Raw genomic sequence first — 21,969 nt, 5'->3', positions numbered from 1 at the left:
CACCCATCTACGACCAACAGTTACTTTTGTATCGCGATTTTAATATCGGCAATACAACGTTTGCTGGGTCAGCTAGTAACATATAAATATCAAATGATATTTATACCTCCTTACAAAAATGGACATACCTGACTCCATCCCATATTATGGAAGTCCATCACCACGATGGTCCCTCGCACCTGGGACTCGGGCTCCAGCATGGCGGCCTCATGGATGAGGTAGAACAACCGGAACAGCTGGTCAGCTGTAACCTTCTTTGGGTCCCAACTACCTGTACACAATAATAAAAGTATATTATTTTTACATATACTGGAAAGTGGCAGGGATACGGAATGTAAAAAAGGGGGGTGTTGGGTCATATAGAGAAGATGGAGTGGAGTGAAATTGAGTGGACAAAAGTATTTTCGATATTTGATAAAAGTAGGAACATCACTGATCTGATCTGAACTATTTTTTTTCCTTTGGTTAATTCGACTGTAATATTTGGACGCTTTGAGCCGCGCTGCGTAACGCCGTATGCGACATAGAACATACGGAGCTTTACCACGAGACGGGCAGGGATGTCGACCAACTCAACTTCGACCAATCTTCTTTGTTCGAAGCTTCGGTAACATAATATCCATAAGATACACGTAAAATTATATGACTTTTTAATACCATTTTATTAAAAAATCAATGACCTATTAATATTAAATAAATATCAACCTACACAGCAGACATTAAAAGACAAATTTGACACTTGGCCTACCTCTTTGAAAGTTATTTATGATTAATTAATAAATTAATAGGCAGATTGAATCAAAATATTTTATTTTTTTATATTTAATAGCTCAGAAGTGCTAACCCTGACTGCTTCGCCGGCACCCACGTAGTTTTCGCCGGCAATCGTCCGCTACGCCCGCCATACTGCCTCTCCTCACTAAGTTCTACTTATAGATATTGTATCCGCTTTACACGCTCTCGACTCTTTGAGAGACAGGATTGAGATGTGTTTATATATCTATACTTCTCAAAGAAGTAATGAAAAGCAAAGATATCAAAATAAACATAAAAAGAAAACTCTATAATACTTGTGTACTTCCTGTATTGACCTACGGTTGTCAGACTTGGTCGCCTACGCAGAGACAGATTAAAAAACTAGAGACTTGCCAAAGAGCCATGGAGAGGAGTATGCTGAATATTAATAAAACACATAAAGTTCGAAACACAGACTTAAGACAGAAAACAAAAATCACTAATGTCACTAATGCTATAAGAAAATTTAAATGGCGCTGGACGGGACACACCCTTCGGGGTATAGACAAATGGAGCAAATGTATCACAGAGTGGTATCCCAGAAATTTAAAAAGGAAATCGGGGGGACAATACAGGAGATGGTCAGACGAACTTAGGACGATAGCAGGCAAGACATGGTATAGGTTAGCTAAAGATAGAAAAGAGTGGAAGAAGTTGGAAAAGGCCTTTGCCAACGGACAACCAGATAGTGATAGATACTTAGTTAAGGATAGTTTGTAAGTATATATGTAAATAATACTATCTGAATAAAGGCTTATATTATTATTATTATATATCTATAATGTCTGAATAAATTGTAACCACAGTAAAGTGATAGAACACTACTTTAACTTCATAATTCATACGAGTCGACACACGCACACAAACACACGATTTATACGGCCGCTTAGTAATCTTGGGAAGACAAACCTATTGAGTGCCACGTCGTAAACCGCCGAGATTGGTCACTGTCCGAGTTAAATTAAGTGCGCCGCGACGTCCGCGTCCTCAATATTTTTCTATTAGCGTTTAGCCCAGAAGTAGGTATAGATTTGAAGGAGATCGCTGAGTTATGCTACTGTTCTGTCACTTGTACTGTGTCGTAACTGAGAACAATATTGTCAAATGCAACATTGAAGCATTAATGTTAATTTGTAATCGTGTACGTTCAATCATTGGGGTTATTGAATGACACGGGACATAAGAGCTCGACTATCTACACAATTAGTAATAAAATAACGCGGAATTGTCTGAGTTCAGTGACTATTAATAAAGAAGTTGTAAATAAAGAAATACTTTTGTTACCTGCTGTCATTTATAACACAATACATACTTATTCTTAAGTTATGTACGTACATAAAACAATCTCAAACGGGTATTATTTCTATCAATATAAACTAACACTCTTCTAACCTGACAATTTGTATAACTGATTACTTATTTATATTATGTGCATTTGAAAGTAAATTTAAAAATGACAATATTTTTTTTCATGATAATACGACGTAACAAACAAATAATCTTTAACTTAATCGTCTGCCGATATTATTAACAGTATCACCTGAAACGTAATCAACTAATAGGTAGTAAGTTAACATACGATACAATCTAAAATAGTGTTACACGCACGACGCACTACACACAGCCCAATTTATATATCTTGCACAAGCCCTGACCCGGTTAACATTGTTTTGTCATATATAAATGAAGTATCCCGCGCATTCAATGGATCCTAATAAATGTATATGAAAAGAAATGTCATTGACTGAACTATTTGTATTACGAATATACGGGTATTTCTAAGTCAATAAAAAAATACAGGTTGCACTCCTGGAGTGCCGGCAGAAGTGAAAACTTGATCATTAATGTTGTGCATTTTATTTCATAAAAATTAGAAAAATTGTTGATCCTAAAGACGACCTGTATAGCCGAGTGGTTAGCGATCCTACCTACTAAGCTAGAGGTCCCGGGTTCGAATTCCGGTAGGTTTATATGATGAATATGGATGTATGTTTTCGAGTCATGGATGCTTAAATGTATTTATGTATGTTTATATGAATTTATGTATGTTGAAGTAAGTATATTGTATTAAATATATCATTGTCTTGTAACCCATAACTATACATATGCTTAAGCATATATAGCCTGTGTAAAATCTTGCCCCAAGTTAAGTAAAAAGTGTGTCAATATTATTATTATAAAGGCTATCTGCTACTGCAACTTCCTGCTAATTCCATACTTAAACGATTCTAATTGTACTTATGACGAGTCTGATGAAAGTAAAACAAAGCCCTATTTTATAAATGTTTAAACCGCAATTACTTCCCAATTTTTTAAAAATGTCAAGCGGGAACGTAAAAATTTTACACTTCAGTACTCTAACAATTATCTTACATTTAAAAGTTTTTCTCTGAGAAAAATCAACTTTCATCCATAATTTCACGACTGTCTTACGAATTTTCGATCAGGTCACATGTCCTGACGCGAGTTTAACATTTTATGACCATCCCAAGAAAATTGCTCAACACCGCTAAAGAAGTTTTCACTTCAAACATATAGGTTCCGGATAATTAATCAGCAACATATCATATAGGTAAGTTGTATTTACGTGTACCTTGTGCTAAGGTACACGTAAATACAACCAATGAAAATATTATAATGCGTCATTACTTTAAAACTTGTGTATAAATTGAATTTTATTTAATTCTCGTCCATTGGTTGTGGTTCAGTAGACATATGAGTTACAAGAGGCTTGGTAGCTGGAGTATGATACAAATGGGCTTGTTGACCATCTTACGTCAGGGTGTTGAAGGTGCGTGACGTTGTGCGCGCGCATCGTTAATATTCACTCTGATATAATATTTCCCTGAGGCGCTAAGAGAAGTATATGTTCAACAGTATTGGCCTCACCTCCAACATTAACGATCAACACTCTACGGCCCTTGTGGTCCCTGCCCTTCAAGACGTTCACGACCTTGTGCTCCAAGAAAGAGTTTATTTCGTGTTCAGGAAGAAGTCCGTCCAGTAAGCATGCGTTTTCTTTCTTGAACTCGGCCACTCGTCGCATCTGAAAATTATTCAGTTATCAATAATTAAGTTCTATACACCTATTATAACATTCGTAGTCTGATAATGGAACGGCAAAAGTGTGGTTAAAGACAATTTGAGAACACTTTTCTTCAGTCTAAAAGTCGAAATAGACATTATTTTTAATGAATTTTACGCTTAATAAGTTATAAGTATCGCCTCAGCAATTTTGGCGATCCAGTTAAGTGTAATCGGGTATAACGACTTTCTTGTTTTTGGGTTTTTTCATTTTCAAATTACACAGAGACGCAGTTAGGTTGTTTAGTTTTTAAATTACCGTTTTTTCATTATTAATTCTATACATATATTTGTTGTTGAACATACAAAAGTTCACACATAGTTTTAGATCAGTGACATACATCAATATACATAGACACGCCTCGTGCACTGGTTCTACGAGCTCTTACGTAACACATTACATTCTCATATCAGCGTTACCAATCAACCAATCAGATCAAACTTTACGACGGCTCTTAAACTAATTTGACACTTGATGCGATGTCAGCTCGTTTGATGCAAGTTTCCTTCCTATTTACCTCCCTGTCGTTGAATATGATATTAATAACATATAAATAAACAAGAATCATTGAATGGGTTCAGATTCAGTGTTTCAATCAAATATTTATACACACTTCTGGGAAATTATCACTCGGTAAATTTTGGGACTTGTTCAACTCTCAGGTTGTGGCTACATCTAAAGAATCTTAACAGTTGACAATCTCATCAACCCTAATAATAATTACATGTGAGGATGTGATTACACTTGAGATATTTGATGATGAGAGACAAATTTAATTTGTACCATAATGTATCTATGATGCGGGATAAGAACCCGCGCCTCTCGGGTCACGTCCCAGCGCATGATCGCATTGCTATGTTTGTTTAATGAAATAAAATCAATATCAACAGCATTAAGACATATTAAGACATAATTATGTCAAAGTAACTAATGTTGCATTTTAATATCTGTTAGGGAACGAAACTTTCTTACTGTTTATGAAGCAGAACTAAGTCTGCTCGATACACTACAACTGTGGATAAATATGTGATAAAATATCTAGATATAGCACATATGACAAAAAGATTCCAACTGATCTAATGTGATATCCATTAAAAAATTATCAGTAATTGCCACGACTTCTTTGTCGACCTTAACTATCCGATTGATATTATTAATGTCTACATATACTCCAGATGTTTCTGGTTCTAATAATTTAAATAAAATATCTTAGCACCATTTAACATCATAACAATCTGAACAATATTTTAATTGAGGTAGGTCGTTATTTTTTATTTTTATTTATTTCTTTCTTATTAACAAATTACATATTATAGGTAACACAATTATTGTACATACATAAACTCATTTGAGTTTTACCGTGTACAATAAGGTCGTCGGAAGACATATAATATTATTTAAATTTAAAGTTTAATACTTAATTAACTACTTAAATTAAATTACTTATTTTTAAAGAAAAATTAAACGACTTAAAACTACATACAAATATTAATTATACAGAAGAAAAACAAAACAAAACCAAGGCATGAACATTTAGGTGCTAAGAAATTTTATGAACAACATTACAAACTAAATAACTTACAAATACCCTCAATATTAACACTACAAGTATTGTTGCTTTATCTAAAGAGTGCTTATTTTATTTACAAACAATAGAATAGAAGCAAGAAGGACGAGGAGAGTGAATTTTTTTTATTTCTTTATAAATTAAAATTTATAAATAAATAAAAATTTCATCAGTACAATAATCAGAATTGTGAAGATCAATGTTCCAAGTTACAAAACACATTTTGTAATTGTTTCGTTTTCGGTCGTGTTGGATTAACACACACTTATCAAACCTGCTTATTTGTATAAACATTCTTTTTAAAATTATTTCAAGCTGTAAGTGTATCAATTTTCGCGACTCAAACCCAAGTGCAGTGCCTATTGCGAACGATATTAAAATAAAGTTATTTTTTAATATACATACGTATAACGACGCGATGAGTAATGTTAACCGTGTGCATGGTTTTCGATTACAGATTGGACCGTTGGGCTATGGTTTTGGAATTCAGAGGTTTTTTACAATAATCAAATAAGCTATTAAATCCTAATTCCTTGGTGGATGAATAAGACAAATGCTTAAGAGCCAACATAGGACATATCGCATCTGGTCTCATGGCATAATCTGGTTAAAACAACGTGGTGATGGTGGTGGTATGCACGCAAGAAGTTATACTTCTTTGGCCTAATGAAGCAAAAATCATTAAAATGAATTAGTCCCCGTACAATTCTACGTTTTTAGAATGGACAATTTTGTAAAAATCTTGCAAAGATGGCTTTGACAATTAATTATTATATAATGAATACGGCTGTATGGGCTTGAACCCTTTGGCTGTCCTAATAATGGACGAAGAAACCAAAAAAGAAACGAATGACGCAAACGTCAAAAAATTTTAGTGTTACAGGGATGCGCGCGCATCTTAATATTTCACTCTCATCATCTTTTCATAACGCGTCTAAAGAAGTATATCTTCAAAAATTTCTTATAATCACATTCATTGCATGCTGATAATTAATCCGATAAAAAGTATGTTGAATTATGGCAGTCCACCCATGACCCAACTGGTAGAAGAGGAACCTTCGAAAACTGAGTTCGAGAACGAAGGACTTGGTACGTACCGATGTATTACAATATACACTCCACAATATAAAATGTGTGGGTTTGATAGTTTAATATTCACAATACTAAGGAGCTAATAACAAGCGTTGCTGACTGTTTACCACTTGTCAACCAAACTCGGTTACAGTACTTAACCGCTATAAAACAGATTCGCTTTCTTTCTCTATCTTGCTGTATGCAATTTATCATGATGTGTGGTATTCCTCCACATTGCAGTTTTCAAATAACTATTTACAAGTTTTGAAGGTCCCTTAGTCGAATCTGTCGTCCCGTTTGATCGATATTACATAGGGAGCTTCCAAATCCCAGCAATACTTCTTCCTTTAGCAAGAGATCATGGGCGGCGGTGATTACTTTCTTTAAGATGACAAACGAAGGTGCGCACTCTTGTTGTCGACCGATTACAAACAAAAATCAAAAATTTTAGTAGATAGATCCATCAAATATATTCTTGTCATGTTTTGATATCCAATACAACACATTAAAATAATTTACCAATGGGCTTCATTGCACAGCATGCCGATTAGATTATTGGTTTTTTCAAGAATCCTGAGCGGCTTTGCATTATAATGGGCAGGGCGTATCAATTACCATCAGATGAACGTCCTGCTCGCCTGGTTCCTTATTGTCATAAAAAATTGATACATTGAACCGTATGCAAAACGTACTTTTAAAATTACAAAGACGAAAAGGTAGAGTATTATTGGTATGTAATGTTCGGTGTAAGATGTTATGAACACAGATAATAATAATTATTAATGTTAGTTTAAGCAACATCCAAGCTTGCAACATTGCATTATGTAGTAACTTATTAGAACGCGATGCCACGTCCAAGCGATTGAGCAACAATACTTTTAGATTATTTTAATTACTTCCCGCAGTAGACATAAACGGATATAACAAATAAACTTTGTATAAACTTACACCTGAGAATAAACCAAGAATATGCAAAATTCTTTTTATTCAGCAGTGGCCGTCTTTCAGCTGATGATGATGCTGATGATGCAAAATGTTTACAAATAGACATTTTTATTATGATTGGTTTATTCGAACGTATAACGTTTTATTTGCAAGGCTAACTTGTCATTCAGAATTACCATTGTATTGACAGTGCTGCCAGTGATATCATAGTCCACATTTTGAAAATTCTTAGTTTATTCTCAGGTATAACGTTATTATTATTACAATAAATTTTTCTCTCAATGGTTCTTTAAGACCTAGGTTATAAATAGCGCGAATAGTCCTCTTCTGCAGCACAAATATGGTATTAATACCGGCAGCTGCCCCATAACATTATACCATAGGACATAATACGTGGGTAACACTGAAACTGTTTAGAACTACCCAGTTAGAAACATTGCTAATAAGAACTTTTTTGAATTTCAAACTTAGAACTCTTTGGTAACCTAATGTAGGATATTGCATTCACTTGTCATTTGTTTTTTTTTGTGTATTGGCGGCAAATCTAAAACTCTTGTTACACGTGAAAATGAAACTAACGCGAGAAAATTTTCGGTCAATGATTTATTATGAGTTTCGTTGGGAGCTAACTCAACCACAAAGCTATGTTAGGCTGCGATTAGCATTTCTCAGTGAAGCCCCATCTCGTGTCACTATTTATAATTGGTTTAACGAGTTTAAGCGTGGACGTAGCAATCTCAATGATGATCCGCTTGAGGGACGTCCATTAAGAGAGACTACTGACATCAGTGCTGTGCGACGCATGATAGAGGAAGAGAAGAGAGTAACCTATCAGCGGATACGGGCAAGCCTAGGAGTTGGTATGAGTCAAGTGCAAAAAATATTACACGTACATTTATGCGTCAGGAAGATTTGTACCAGATGGATTCCTCATACTTACACCGACGACCAGAAACACCTTCGCATGGACTGGTAGCGCCAGATGTTAGATAAGATTAACGGCGGTGTCTCAAATGCTGTATTTGACATCGTCACAGGTGATGAAAGCTGGACATATTGCTACGAACCGACGATCGGCCAACTAAGGTAAAGAAAGGAAGAAGTCAAGGAAAAAAGATGATTGCCCCATTCTTTACTTTACTTTTGACAATTACTGCAGGCTGAAATGTCATTCGCTGTTTTCCTGTTGTCTTGGAAAAAATTCGACAGCAGCGCCCTCGAAGCAGGATCCGCCTTCACCACGACAGTGCTTCAGCGCACTCCGCAAAACGGACTGTTGAATATTTGACTATGGCAGGTGTCGAGATAATGAGTCATCCGCCATACAGTCCTGACCTGGCGCCCTGCGACTTTTATTTATTTCTAAAGATAAAATTGGAGGCATTCGCTTTACGAGCCCTGAAGATGCGGTGAAAGCGTACGAAAATTCCATAGAATAGACCCCTAAGGTGGAATGGGCCCACTGCTTTTCTCATTGGTTCCATGGAATGCGACGATGTGTAGAGAGGAACGGAGATTACTTCGAAAAACAATAAAAGTATTGGCAATTTTCTACATTAAGTCGTTTTTCATTTTCTAAACATTTTCAGTGTTACCTAGGTAATAATAAACATTCAGTTATTACACGAGCATTAATACTTTTGAAATCCATTTATTATGAACTATTATTACGTATTCTGCAAGTAAGTAGAAAACATAATGATCTTGACATTAGGTACACCTTGCATCTAAGGCCATACCAGATTCTGATACAACCTCATTAGCTCAGGTAGAGTTAATGTAAGCATTGATAATGTTATAATACATCCAGATGAGTGGTATATCAACTGCACGCAACATGTTTTCATAATACCAAGACGGTTTAGACTTCAATGGTATAACATAATGATGCCTTGTTACTTTCGACACAATAACAAAACTACCGTTGAGTAACTTAAGATAGCTGATACCCCGCGACTTCGTCCATGTACACACACCTCTGAGCACTTAGCTGCCGCATTTTAATTAACATTATAATAAAGAACACTTATTTCATATTATTATGTTGTCGCGACTATTTTCGTAAATAACGATGTGTTCTGCAAAATCATAATACATTTTATTCTATCATCAATCGATTTTGCAGCGCACGCGATGTAAATAATATTTTAGGTAGTTTTGTGCACATTGGGTTCATTTTAAAAAAAATACAATATAGCCTGTCACCTACGCGATAGCGTAGCTTCGTAGTGAAAGAATTGTTTAAATCGGTTCAGTAGTTATAGGGCCAGTTTAATGCCAGTGGGAGGGTCCTCTGCACAGGAAGCCGGATAGATTATGGGTACCACAAGGAGGCCTATTTCTGCCGTGAAGCAGTAATATGTAAACATTACTGTGTTTCGGTCTGAAGGGCGCCGTAGCTAGAGAAATTACTGGGCAAATGAGACTTAACATCTTATGTCTCTAGGTGACGAGCGTAGTTGTAGTGCCGCTCAAAATTTTTGGGTATTTTCAATAATTCTGAGCGGCACTGCATTGTAATGAGCAGGGCGTATCAAATGCCATCAGCTGAACGTCCTGCTCGTCTCGTCCCTTATTTACTTAAAAAAATAAAAACATTCAAACAAAAAGCGACTCAAATCTTAACTTTATATCAGTATTTCCCATCCTTTTTTATTCTATACTTTAAAATTCCTAATATTTTTATGGCCCCCATATATAATTTTTAACCTTTAAAAATTGTTTTACTCCCTTAAGAAATATAAGTGATAAGTTTTAGGAAGAAATCACTATGAATTTGCTATCAAAACATCGTAAGTAAAACTTCAATACATTTATATATTACTAGCTGACCCAGCAAACGTTGTATTGCCGATATTAAATCGCGATACAAAAGTAACTGTTGATCGTAGATGGGTGAAAATTTGAAGTTGTATGTATTTTTTAATGTTGACTCATAATCAAACAAATTAAAAAAAAAATGTCAAAAAAAATAAAAAAATAAAAATTTCGTGTGTACCACCCTTAACATTTAGGGGTATGAAAAATAGATGTTGGCCGATTCTCAGACCTACTCAATATGCTCACAAAATTTCATGAGAATCGGTCTAGCCGTTTGGGAGGAGTACGGGAACGAACATTGTGACACGAGAATTTTATATATAAGATATAAATGAAAAACTGAAATTCAAAATAATTTTAATATATTTTCTTTTCTATATTCATTTAGTGCGATTCTTGCACTTGATGCATGCTGCACGAAGATTTTATAGCTTTAATCTCAATTCTCCGTGTTGTGTTACATCAAGTTGATTTCTTTTTTTTTTTATAAGTAAATCATTTACAACACTAAATCCACATTCAGCTAAATATGAAGATGGAAGCGGTAATTAAGTTATCTTGCACATTTGGTTCCGTTTTGGGTATTTGGTTTCAGTTTCTTTACAAAGCCACACCAGCGCTCCTTTTATATTAAATAATGTTCCTACTAATTCATCATTTTACAATTCTGCGAGTTGTTCTTGATACTAAATATTTTAAATATCAGACAAATCCACTAATATCATAAGATACATAATAGCTTTAAGGGTAAATGTATACACTTCTACAATAAAGTCCCAGCCACTGTTCAGGCATTATCTATCATAAATAAATTTAAATGTTTTATAAAAAAATGGCTCTGTCGTAAATCCTATTACTCCACTGATAAATATCTAAATGATCGGACAGCCTGGGACTAGATTGTGATTATTTTATAGCGGTAGAAATGACTGTACAATATTGTATATTTTTATTGAAAAGAGCGCAAAAAAAAAGAATGCTGCGAGAGTTTCTTGCGCCGCTTCTTCTCTCTCAGAGCGCCATTTGTTTCCGAAGCGGTAGTAGTGTCTAGTAGTATAAGAAATGACATCAAAAAGAATTCTAAAGGAATCAATTTTGAGAAAATAAATGCCTTTTATGCCTTTTAATATCAGCTGCATACTAAAGATTATGTTTGAGTGGACAAAAATGAGATTTTATAACTCCTGGATACAACTTTATTATTACGACTTAACAGTGTAACGGTACGTAACCTTAGTTTTAACAACAATGAACGGAAACAATGCCTTTCATAACTTTATTTTACACAGTAAAGTCCTAGTTAAAGTCACAAACATCAAATAAAAACTTACTAAGTAAGTATTTTGCTAAGTTTTAAATAAATACCAGGGTGCGTGTAACAGGTGTATTTACGAGTGCTATTGTTATTACTTACTAGCTGTTACCCGTGACTTTGTCCTCATTTACCAGTATAACCATATAAGTTAGGAGGTCGAAAAATTCTCAAAAATGCCTCACGTATTAAATGAAGGCCTTCTGCTAACAGTAGATGCAACGATTAATAAAAGGAGCTAATAATTTATATGTAGATGAATGCAATATTAAGATCGTCCTTGATGGATACTATGTTACGTCTGTGTCGTCGGCTGCATGAGTTAGTGTTGCTCAAGCTGTGCTGGTTTCTGGAACTGGTTCGTGTTAATAGCTGGCTTCGGAGCCCCGTGCGTCTAGTTACCCGTTACGAGAGTTGCCCAATCTCTACTATTATATATAACTAGCTGACCCGGCAAACGTTGTTTTGCCATATAAAGTATAATTCACGCGATAGTTTTATAAGTAATAAAATATTGCCTATATTATAACCTGTACATCATTTTATTCTATTGTCAATAGTTTTTGCAGCGCACGCAAAAATAGGTTTTCGGTTTTACACCTTGTGTTACAAAATAGCAATTTTATTATGGATCCCTAATTTTGAAAAAAAAAACATAGCCTATAGCCTTTCTCGATAAATGGACTACCCAACACTAAAATAATCATTCAAATCGGACCAGTAGTACCAGAGATTAGCGCGTTCAAACAAACAAACAAACAAACACTGCAGCTTTATATATTAGTATAGATTATAACTACCGCTACTGATAAAGCTGGTTAATCAACTGTCTCATATTTATAACCTAGGTCCTAAATAATCATTAAGAGAAAAAATAAAAAAAAATAACATTTTGATTGTTGCATCTCAATATATTCTTGATAATGTTGTAAATGTATGTTCATAAGCACAATATCGAATGTACCAGAAACTGCGACAATCATAATGTTAACACGAGGAATAAACATTAACTTGTTATGCCTACTACTCGGTTAAGTCGTGTTAGTAAGTCTGCTATGCTTTTACAGCATGATCCCAGATAATATACAAAACATATTATGTGTTAGGAAATGAAAAAGAATTGTTAAAAAACGTTTGTGTGGGAAAGATTATTATAACTATGATTTTCTCAACGATACAGACTCCGAATGGAGCGAATACCCGCAGGCTATATAATTATAAATGTATATTGACGACCTGTATAGCCGAGTGGTTAGATTCTACCTACTAAGCTAGATGTCCCGGGTTCGAATCCCGGTAGGAAGCATTTATATGATGAATGTGGATGTTTGTTTCCGAGTCATGGATGTTTAAATGTATTTATGTATGTTTATATGAATTTATGTATGTTTAAGTAAGTATATTGTATCAAATATATCATTGTCTTGAAACCCATAACACAGGCTTATTATTAATATCATTATTGTACGATATTATATTGTAACCCTATTTTTATGAAAAAAAAAATGCCCGCTGAGTTTCTTGCGCCGGCTCTTCTCTGGTCAGACACATACTATTTCGTATGGGTGATTGTTTTTGACGTTCAAAAAGTGATTTAAAATCCTATTCTGAATAAAAATATTTGAATTTGAATTAAATGAATGAATGCGTTTCTGCTCGAGAACGGGACTGTCCAACGATACTCAGTAGTATGTACACAGTATACATAGGTATGTCGACTGTAGTATAGCCTGATAATGTGTACGTAATATTATATAATACACAGACTTATTGAGACTCAGAGCTTACATTTTCGATGAACGATACAAGAGGCTTATGGTAACTAAAGTATGAAATAAATACTTTGGTTTTAATATGGTCCATATATTATATATGGAATACTGCGTCAATTACTGTTTTTGATCTTGTTGTTCATACAGTGTGACTCCTGCACATTTTCTTTAATTTGGCGTCCACAAACTCAATCGAAAATCGCAAAATTAACATTAAGCCTATAAACTGCATAATATGATGTACATGTTACTAGGATGACACAATCATGATTTCAACCGCTATATAAGATATTACTATCACCGCTACTATATTTGTGTTCTCCTGGTGTCTATGTATCGTTATAACGACAGAATATATTAAGGTATACTCGCTTCTTATATAATTCAATATCTTCTTCAACTATGAGCGCCTGGTACATTTTACCTACATTTACCTGTTTCGACCAATTGTTACTTCTTTGCTTTTTCTTACCATTTATCGTCTCGCTTTTTCGTTTCGTTGAGCTTCAAATCACAGCGATTCTAAAGAAGTTTCACTTCAAAAATTTGAATCTGTGGCGCCGCACGAACTTATAATTTGCGAATAAGACAGAAATAATAGAACTTAATGTAAATTCAAGTTGATTTCACATTCAAAGAACTGCTTGTATTGCGACGTGATCAAAATTAAACAATAACTCTTGTGCCAGTATTATGAAACAGTAAGCATGTCAAATTAAACGTATAAATACGCAGTGCTAATTGAAAAGGTTATATATATATACAAGATAGACCATGACACATCAACGGAGTAATCATTGTTATGTAACTGTGAAAAGTACTGGCCGCGTACGCGTAGAAAAAGAAATATCGGGTCTCACTGGCGAGGGGCGAGGGGCGCGGGGCGGTTGTGTATGAAGATCGGCCCCCGCGCACAAACAAACAGCGGGCAACGTCGTCGCGCTTCGCGGGCACTTCAGTTTTGATACACGCGACTATAAAATAATACTAAATGACCATCATTCATAATATGTGTGTGTGTTTTTTCTTAAAGATATATATTCTTTAATCCAGCATTCGTTCTACTTTCTTTTCGTAATTCAAATATTTTTATTCAAAGTAGGATTCAAAATCACTTATTTCAAAAGAACGTCATAAAGTACCACCTATTCAAAAGAGACTGCCTCAGACCTGAGAAGAATGGGCGCAAGAAAATCAGTGGCCTTTTTTTTATACAAAAATATGGATTACTACAATAAACATTTATAATTAAAGAGCCTGAGGGTGTTCGCTTCATTCCCAGTCTGTGGTGTCATGAAGAAAATCGTTTATGCTATAGTAACCTTTCCTACGCAAACGTTTTTTAACAATTCTTTTAAATTTCGTAACACATTTCTTTGGTACATTTTCTGGGATCATATTGTAGAAGCATATACATCGTCCAACAAAAGACTTACTAACTCGACCCAACCGAGTAGTAGGCATAACAAGTTTATGTTTGTTCCTCGTGTTAACATTATGAATGTCACAGTTTCTAGAAAACTGCTCAATGTGCTTATGAACATACAGATCATTATCAAAAATGTATTGAGAAGCAACAGTCAAAATGTTTATTTCTTAAAAAAAAATCTATTAATGATTCTTTAGGACCTAGGTTATAAATCGCGCGAATAGCCCTCTTCTGCAGCACAAAGATGGTATTTATTTATTGTTCCCATCGTCAGAGTAAGAGTGATCTTCTATTGAATTGTTACTAATTAAAAAATAAGTTTCAAAAAATAGATATATTTTAACATCACAAGGTTCTTAATAAGTAGGTAATAAGCAGGTAATAAATAGTCATGGTTTTGATGATTAAACGTCGTTTATTATAAATAGCCTATTATATTGACTTTGATACATAGTTTACCAAGTAATATTGACCCTGTTCTACCCTTTTTTGGTGTGAAAATGTATCTCACATATACATATACTTACATATATATTACTTACAAGATTAATGTGATTGAGCTAACTTATAAAAACATATTTTTATGGAAAAGAGAAAAGACCACAAATCCAGATGGTGGGGATGTTATCCTAATATGTGACGTGTCGTGCGAAGGTGGAATTCAGCGGCAGAACAGCTCTTCGGAACACTCCCCGTGATAAATGCGGTAGAAGACACACAATGAAGCGACGTCTATATGCATCGCCAAGTGATCCATTCACAGAGCACTGGGTCCCCGATAATTCAAGCAGCTCTACGTAGCAAGCGGTCAAATGGATTGAGCTGATACTGCGGTGCGCCAGACCAGGTATGACAGCAATACGCTTTGTAGAGCGCTAGAATGTGGGCTGACCTGCAGAACTGCCGTGCTCTATTTATCACGCCCAGCTTCTTTGAACCAATTTAGAAAGCTAAAGCCCTCCAGATTACCGCGGATTTGGCAATCGCTCGAGATTTTGAGACCCAGTATTCCTATAATAGCAGAGGCTTTAACGGAAGTGTTGTCAAAAAGCGGTGATACGACAAATGTCTTCTGCGGGTTAAATTTGACAATTTTCAATTTACCCCATTCCGCGACTCTCAAGAGAGGACTCGATAGAAGACACAAGTTTCTCTCGGCACTCGTAGACGATTTCCGACAGAGACCTGTATGGCCCGTGTATACGGCATCATTCGTGCTGTTGTCTGCATAGCAGTATCTGCATCCAGTATGTTGGAGGTAGCAACATATCATTGATATGCAGAAAGAAACAGTGAAAGAGATATCACACAGCCTGGGGCACTCCAGCATTCACGGGCTTCGGGTTCGAGCAATAACCGTCGAGAACGATCTGTATGCTGCGCCCAGTGAGGATGGTGGAGGTCCACTTGCATAAACTCTCAGGATGCCCAATAGATGGAAGTTTTGAGAGGAGCATCTTGTGCCATACACGTTCCATGGCCTTCACTATATCCAGGCTAACTGCCAGGCCTTCTTCTTTGCTTCCAATAACCGCCACCCATCTATGTGTTAGGTATGCCAGAAGATCGCCTTCCGACCGATCATTATAAAGCCGTACTTTGGGTCGTTCTTCTAGGTATACATAGAGTACATATATAGAGCCGGCGGTTAATTATGATTTCCATGATTTGAAGAGCAGGGAGGTAATAGCTATAGGCCTGTAGTTTGCCGATCTCCTTTTTTTAATTGAAAACGAACAAACTGATATAAATATTAATTATAATGGAATAAATATTTAAAAAAATGACAGTACGATATTTTTAGGTGTTTTCTTAGATAAGGATCTTAATTTCTCGGATCACGTTGATATGGTATGCTCTAGAATTTATAGATTTGTGTATGTCCTAAGACGACTGAGGAGAATGGCTTTTAATAAGTTATCTTTAGGTTAGTTGTTTGTTAGTTAATTTGGCGTGGATATGTATGTATGTGTCAGTTCTCAGATACGGCATAAAGTTTAAATACAAATTATAACAAACAAAGATAATAATTGTTTCCTTGGAACGTCTCACTGAGAATATAGATGTTAAAGATAAAAACGCCATCTGCTTAGGTGCAAGCGTGCACGTACAGTTTACAATAAAAGTTAATCGCAGCAAAGGTAAGTAAAACTTAACGGTAAAAGTAAGCTGTATCATTGTAAAACTTGAATATAGAAAACAAAAATAATAAGATTTGACTTTGATTGCGACTGAATATTTTTTAAGATTAGTTTTTAGTGTTTTTTTTAAGATTTATCAACATCACAACACAACCTTTACATCAATCTATAATACTGAAAAATAAATCGTTGTTTATTTATTAATAATAATATTTTAGTGATGCTTGTTATGCACACCGTAACAAAGCCGACGTCAAATCCACAGATAATGTAACCGGGTAGTATCTGGTCATTTGAAATGTATTGAGGGCTTCATTCATTGTATTTCCTTTGTTTTATTGTTTGTCCGGATCCCGATACCGGATCCCGTCGGTTATCGGACGCTTCGGTCAACTGTTATCAATAACAGATAACAACTCATACTTGTCAATATTAGCTTCTCTAATCTTGTTGACTGCACCAACTACCACAATAAAATACTCATTAAGAAATTTAATGTATATTACATTATTATTACTAGCTACAAAACATAATATTATATTTCTCCCGTAACACTTAGGCTGGTTTGCATCATATTAGCTGTTATAGTTAAAGTTTTAGTCAAATTTAACGTTAACAGTAACGCGTACCGTAGAGTTAAGTAATGTAAGTATTACCCAAGTAACGTTTTCCTTTTTCCTTGGCAAAGTTAAAGTTAAATAGTGAAATATTAAGTCAATATCGAATATTTATTTGAAACTTTTGACAGGTCGCTAATTAGCTATATAATTTATTTATTAAGGAAACAAATAGATACATCACTATAGCACAAAATTAAGTTAAATAAATATACAAATTACAATATTGGATATATCCTAGAATAGTTTCACTGAGAACACAAATGAATACAATTTTACAGACATGACAACAGAACGATAAGATAAGTAAACAATAAATTATTTAGGCGAATACATAGTATTATATAAATCAAGACACAGACAGAATATTAACAATAGCTTTAACCGGCAGAGATTGGATGGTTACGGTTAATATTTAAGGTTATGACGTCATCTAAAATTGTCAAATGGTGCAACTAATTTCTTACTTAACCGGTACTTTTATCATGTTTGCTAATGCTAAAGGTAATTGGTGTAAGCCAACCTTAATAAATCGAGAGCTGTTTTTTTCCTTCGGCTGTACATAAGATACACCGCACCGTGCTCCGGAGAAGGTGTATATGTTTGTTGATTATTAATTATCTGAAACCTATCATTTTTTTACCTAGAAATACCCGTATGTAACTAATTCTTGTAGGCTTCATAAGATACATAATATTTTTAAGGGTAAATGTATACACTTTTATAATAAATCCCAGCAACTGTTCAGGCATTATCTATAAATAAGTTTAAATGTTTTAACAAAAATGTCTCTGTCATAAGTCCTACTACTCACAGCTGAATATTTAAGTTATCCGATAGCCTCGGACTAGATTATGATTATTTTAAAGCAATGACAGTACAATATTGTATATTTCATTAAAAAGAGCGAAAAAAAAGAATGCTCGTAGAGTTTCTTGCGTGGTTTCTTCACTCACCACACATTAAAGCTCATGCTTATGAGAAAAATATATGAATTTTAGACTTGCTTTCCTTACGTATTTTTAAGAGACAAAATTATGTAAGTAGTAGCAGACAAAATGATCCTGAATGAAGCCCCAGTTCGTCACTTTTGTGTGAAGAGGTAACGGATAATCGTTTTTACGACATAAAATATCAAAATTTCAATGCAAAATTTACCCGCTAATTGGAGATAAAGAAGTAATCTATTTGCGGAAATTCTTAGTTTTGATAGATTTAGTTTTATTTCATCACAAAGTCTACCGAAAAATATCTCATTTTTATCGAATTCGTAAACGCGTCCTTAAGGACATCAGTTGAACTGTAAGGTGATCATTTAATATTCTATAAAACAACTTGCAAAACTATTTTAGTCGTAGTAGTATATTTTTAGTGGTATAAATTTATCTCAATTGATATTTCAATCCGGACGGTTTCTTATTCTTAAGAATGAATCCATTTTTAGTGGTATAAATTTATCTCAATTGATATTTCAATCCGGACGGTTTCTTATTCTTAAGAATGAATCTATTTTTAGTGGTATAAATTTATCTCAATTGATATTTCAATCCGGACGGTTTCTTATTCTTAAGAATGAATCTATTTTTAGTGGTATAAATTTATCTCAATTGATATTTCAATCCGGACGGTTTCTTATTCTTAAGAATGAATCTATTTTTAGTGGTATAAATTTATCTCAATTGATATTTCAATCCGGACGGTTTCTTATTCTTAAGAAGATTCTTAAGATTCTTATTCTTCACTAAAATATACTACTACGACTAAAATAGTTTTGCAAGTTGTTTTATGGAATATTAAATGATCACCTTACAGTTCAACTGATGTCAATCACTTCAGTTTATAACCTCCCTGTAACAACACAAGCAATCAAAACAAAGGCTGTCGTCACCCTAACTATATTTCATAAACCACGACATTTGAAACCACACATATTTTAATATACACCGTGCATTGTTTATTAATGAGTGAATACAAATATTATATATTATATGTACCTACAGAGCCTACCATATTACGTACAGAGATATACTATATATCTAAGATCATTTATACGTCTAGATAGACTATGGCAGCTGAGAAAACGTCAAAAAACATTCAGTTTAGAACTAACCTCTAATATGAACAATGCACACACACTAAAACAAAGTGTAATACAAATCGCGAGTGTAAGACGTAGCTTGTCACGCACACTAAACTATAATTCCTGGCCTGTTTTTATCGGTGTTTTAGCAGCAAGATACTCAATCTAAAGGTAAAAATTATCTAGGGCAAAATGTTTACAAATAGACATTGATCTTATGATTAATTTATTCGGACGTATAACGTTTCACGCGTTTATTTGCGTTCGGAAACTTCAGAATTATTATTTATTATACTGACATTTGTCATCGATATAGTCAAAATTTTGCATATTCTTGGTTTATTCCCAGGTAAGGCCGTAATATTTTTACAAAATATAATCTCTACCGATTAAAATACATAAAAAAAATGGGCTGCTTATAAGAAAACGTCGATAGATTTAAATTTAGATAGATTTAAGGGAAAATCTGCCACGTTTTCGACATCGAATGTTTTAATTATCATATTTACTCAAAGTAGAAATTTGTCAATTGTTTTAATCTAGTAAAAGAAAATAAATTGATAATTTGTCAACACTGTATTGAATTACATGCTTATAATATAACAAAATACAGGTAGATGCGAACTACGAACACCTCAAGTGAACGCGCTACAAGTATTACAGTATTACTTCTGATCCATCCCTATTCAGTAGATATTTCTTAAAAGTTGTGAAGACTTCGAAGAAAATAGCGAAGAACTGTTAGCCTCTAGACACACGCACACTAGAACAAAGTGACTGACGTATCGCGAGTATACGACGTAGCTGCGACAGTTACACTTAAGTAATAAGCATGGCCTGTTGTCATGCAATGTCAATGTCATGCAATACAGCAAAAGGCTCTATCTAGATTCTAGACGTATAGATTATCTAAGGTATACGTATGTATATTCAAGTATTTTACTAATAAGTAAATATTTTAACCTATTAAAAATAATATTCATAGTAAAAAAGATATATTTCATAATATAATTTTACACAAAGAAAATATCTACTCGCACTGATGTTCCTTAAATGAATTCGGAAGTTCATACGTAGGTACTTTAACAAAAGTGCGTATTTCATTTAGTATACCGAATATTTGTATTAAAAAGATTAGAAAACTATTAAGAATGAAGTTTAAAAATATTCAGCAGTAACGTGCGGAAAAATTCAAATGAATAGTTACCGAGTAGCCGTGTAGCGGTGATGGCGGTAGGTATAACGTTATCTCGACACAATATGCGGAACTGAAGGAACCTTGTATGTTTATCATGCAGTTAATTATCATCAATTAATTAAACAAGGCAGTATCGAACAAAACAAAGTGGAGAACTAAATAGATTTCTATAATTCGAGACCGACCTTGAGCCGTTTTGACGGTTTTCGTTGCACTCAACATTTAATTTAGTCATGTGCGCTACGTACTATAAAGATATTGTTAATCTATACTAAAGCAAATGTTAATCTGTACTCAAGCAAAAAACCGGCAAGGATTGCCGGTACCGACGGTACCTTTGCGGTACCGATTGCCGGGTAATAATGCGAAGATATACATCCAGATGTTAAGGATAATATTATAATAGATTTATTATAATTACACTCACCGTAATAAAGGCAGTACACAATAAAACAAACTCATAACAATGATTTTTAAAAAAAATGAAATAATCAACATTTCTCAACGAGCGTATCACACTTGACCAGTTTGTTTAACCTTTCATTTCACAAACTAAATATAACATACATGCCATAAGATGATATCAATAATAACTTAACAAAAATATAAAGTAAAATAACAATGAAGGAATAGGTATTTCATTATTAAATATTTCGTGACACATTGCGACGTGCATTGAGAGAGATGCTAGAGAGGGCGCGACATCTCACTCAGCCTGATGGAGCACCTTCCATTGGTCCGACACCAGACAGTCGGCAGGTACACCGATTGTTAACACGTTTCTAACACAGTCGGTATTTGAATGGAAAAGCGAAAATGCAAATAAAACATTTTAAATGATTTAATGCTTGCTAACTCTTGTCATTACAGGATAAGAAGTGATCTAATCTATCTACATATATATAAATGAATTGCTGTTCGTTAGTCTCGCTAAAACTCGAGAACGGCTCGACCGATTTGGCTAATTTTGGTCTTGAATTATTTGTGGAAGTCCAGGGAAGGTTTAAAAGGTGAATAAATAGGAAAATGCTGCTAAATTAAATAAAAACAACAAATTTGTTTTTCCTTTGATGTGTCCATACATAATTTCTATGAGAGAGTATTTTTTTACACACGGTTTGACAGTTCTGCTGT

At 34.3% G+C, this 21,969-nt stretch overlaps 1 protein-coding gene across 3 annotated transcripts in view; it reads right to left on the bottom strand.

Moving 5' to 3' along the window:
* LOC126969267 (retinaldehyde-binding protein 1) overlaps window positions 1-21,969 on the bottom strand; it is a 52,454-nt gene that overhangs the window by 22,667 nt on the left and 7,818 nt on the right. For all 3 annotated transcript variants that reach the window (XM_050814648.1, XM_050814647.1, XM_050814649.1), the window contains exons 3-4: window positions 3,685-3,841; window positions 129-271 (exon numbers count right to left, since the gene is read on the bottom strand). In XM_050814648.1, the coding sequence (XP_050670605.1) occupies window positions 129-271; window positions 3,685-3,841 (300 nt within the window). The remainder of the gene's footprint in view (window positions 1-128; window positions 272-3,684; window positions 3,842-21,969) is intronic.

The sequence above is a fragment of the Leptidea sinapis genome, chromosome 17 (genome assembly GCF_905404315.1).
Source record: "Leptidea sinapis chromosome 17, ilLepSina1.1, whole genome shotgun sequence".
Taxonomy (NCBI): domain Eukaryota; kingdom Metazoa; phylum Arthropoda; class Insecta; order Lepidoptera; family Pieridae; genus Leptidea; species Leptidea sinapis.
Note: the sequence above shows the minus strand (reverse complement) of the source record. Positions and strands in the feature narration are given on the sequence as shown.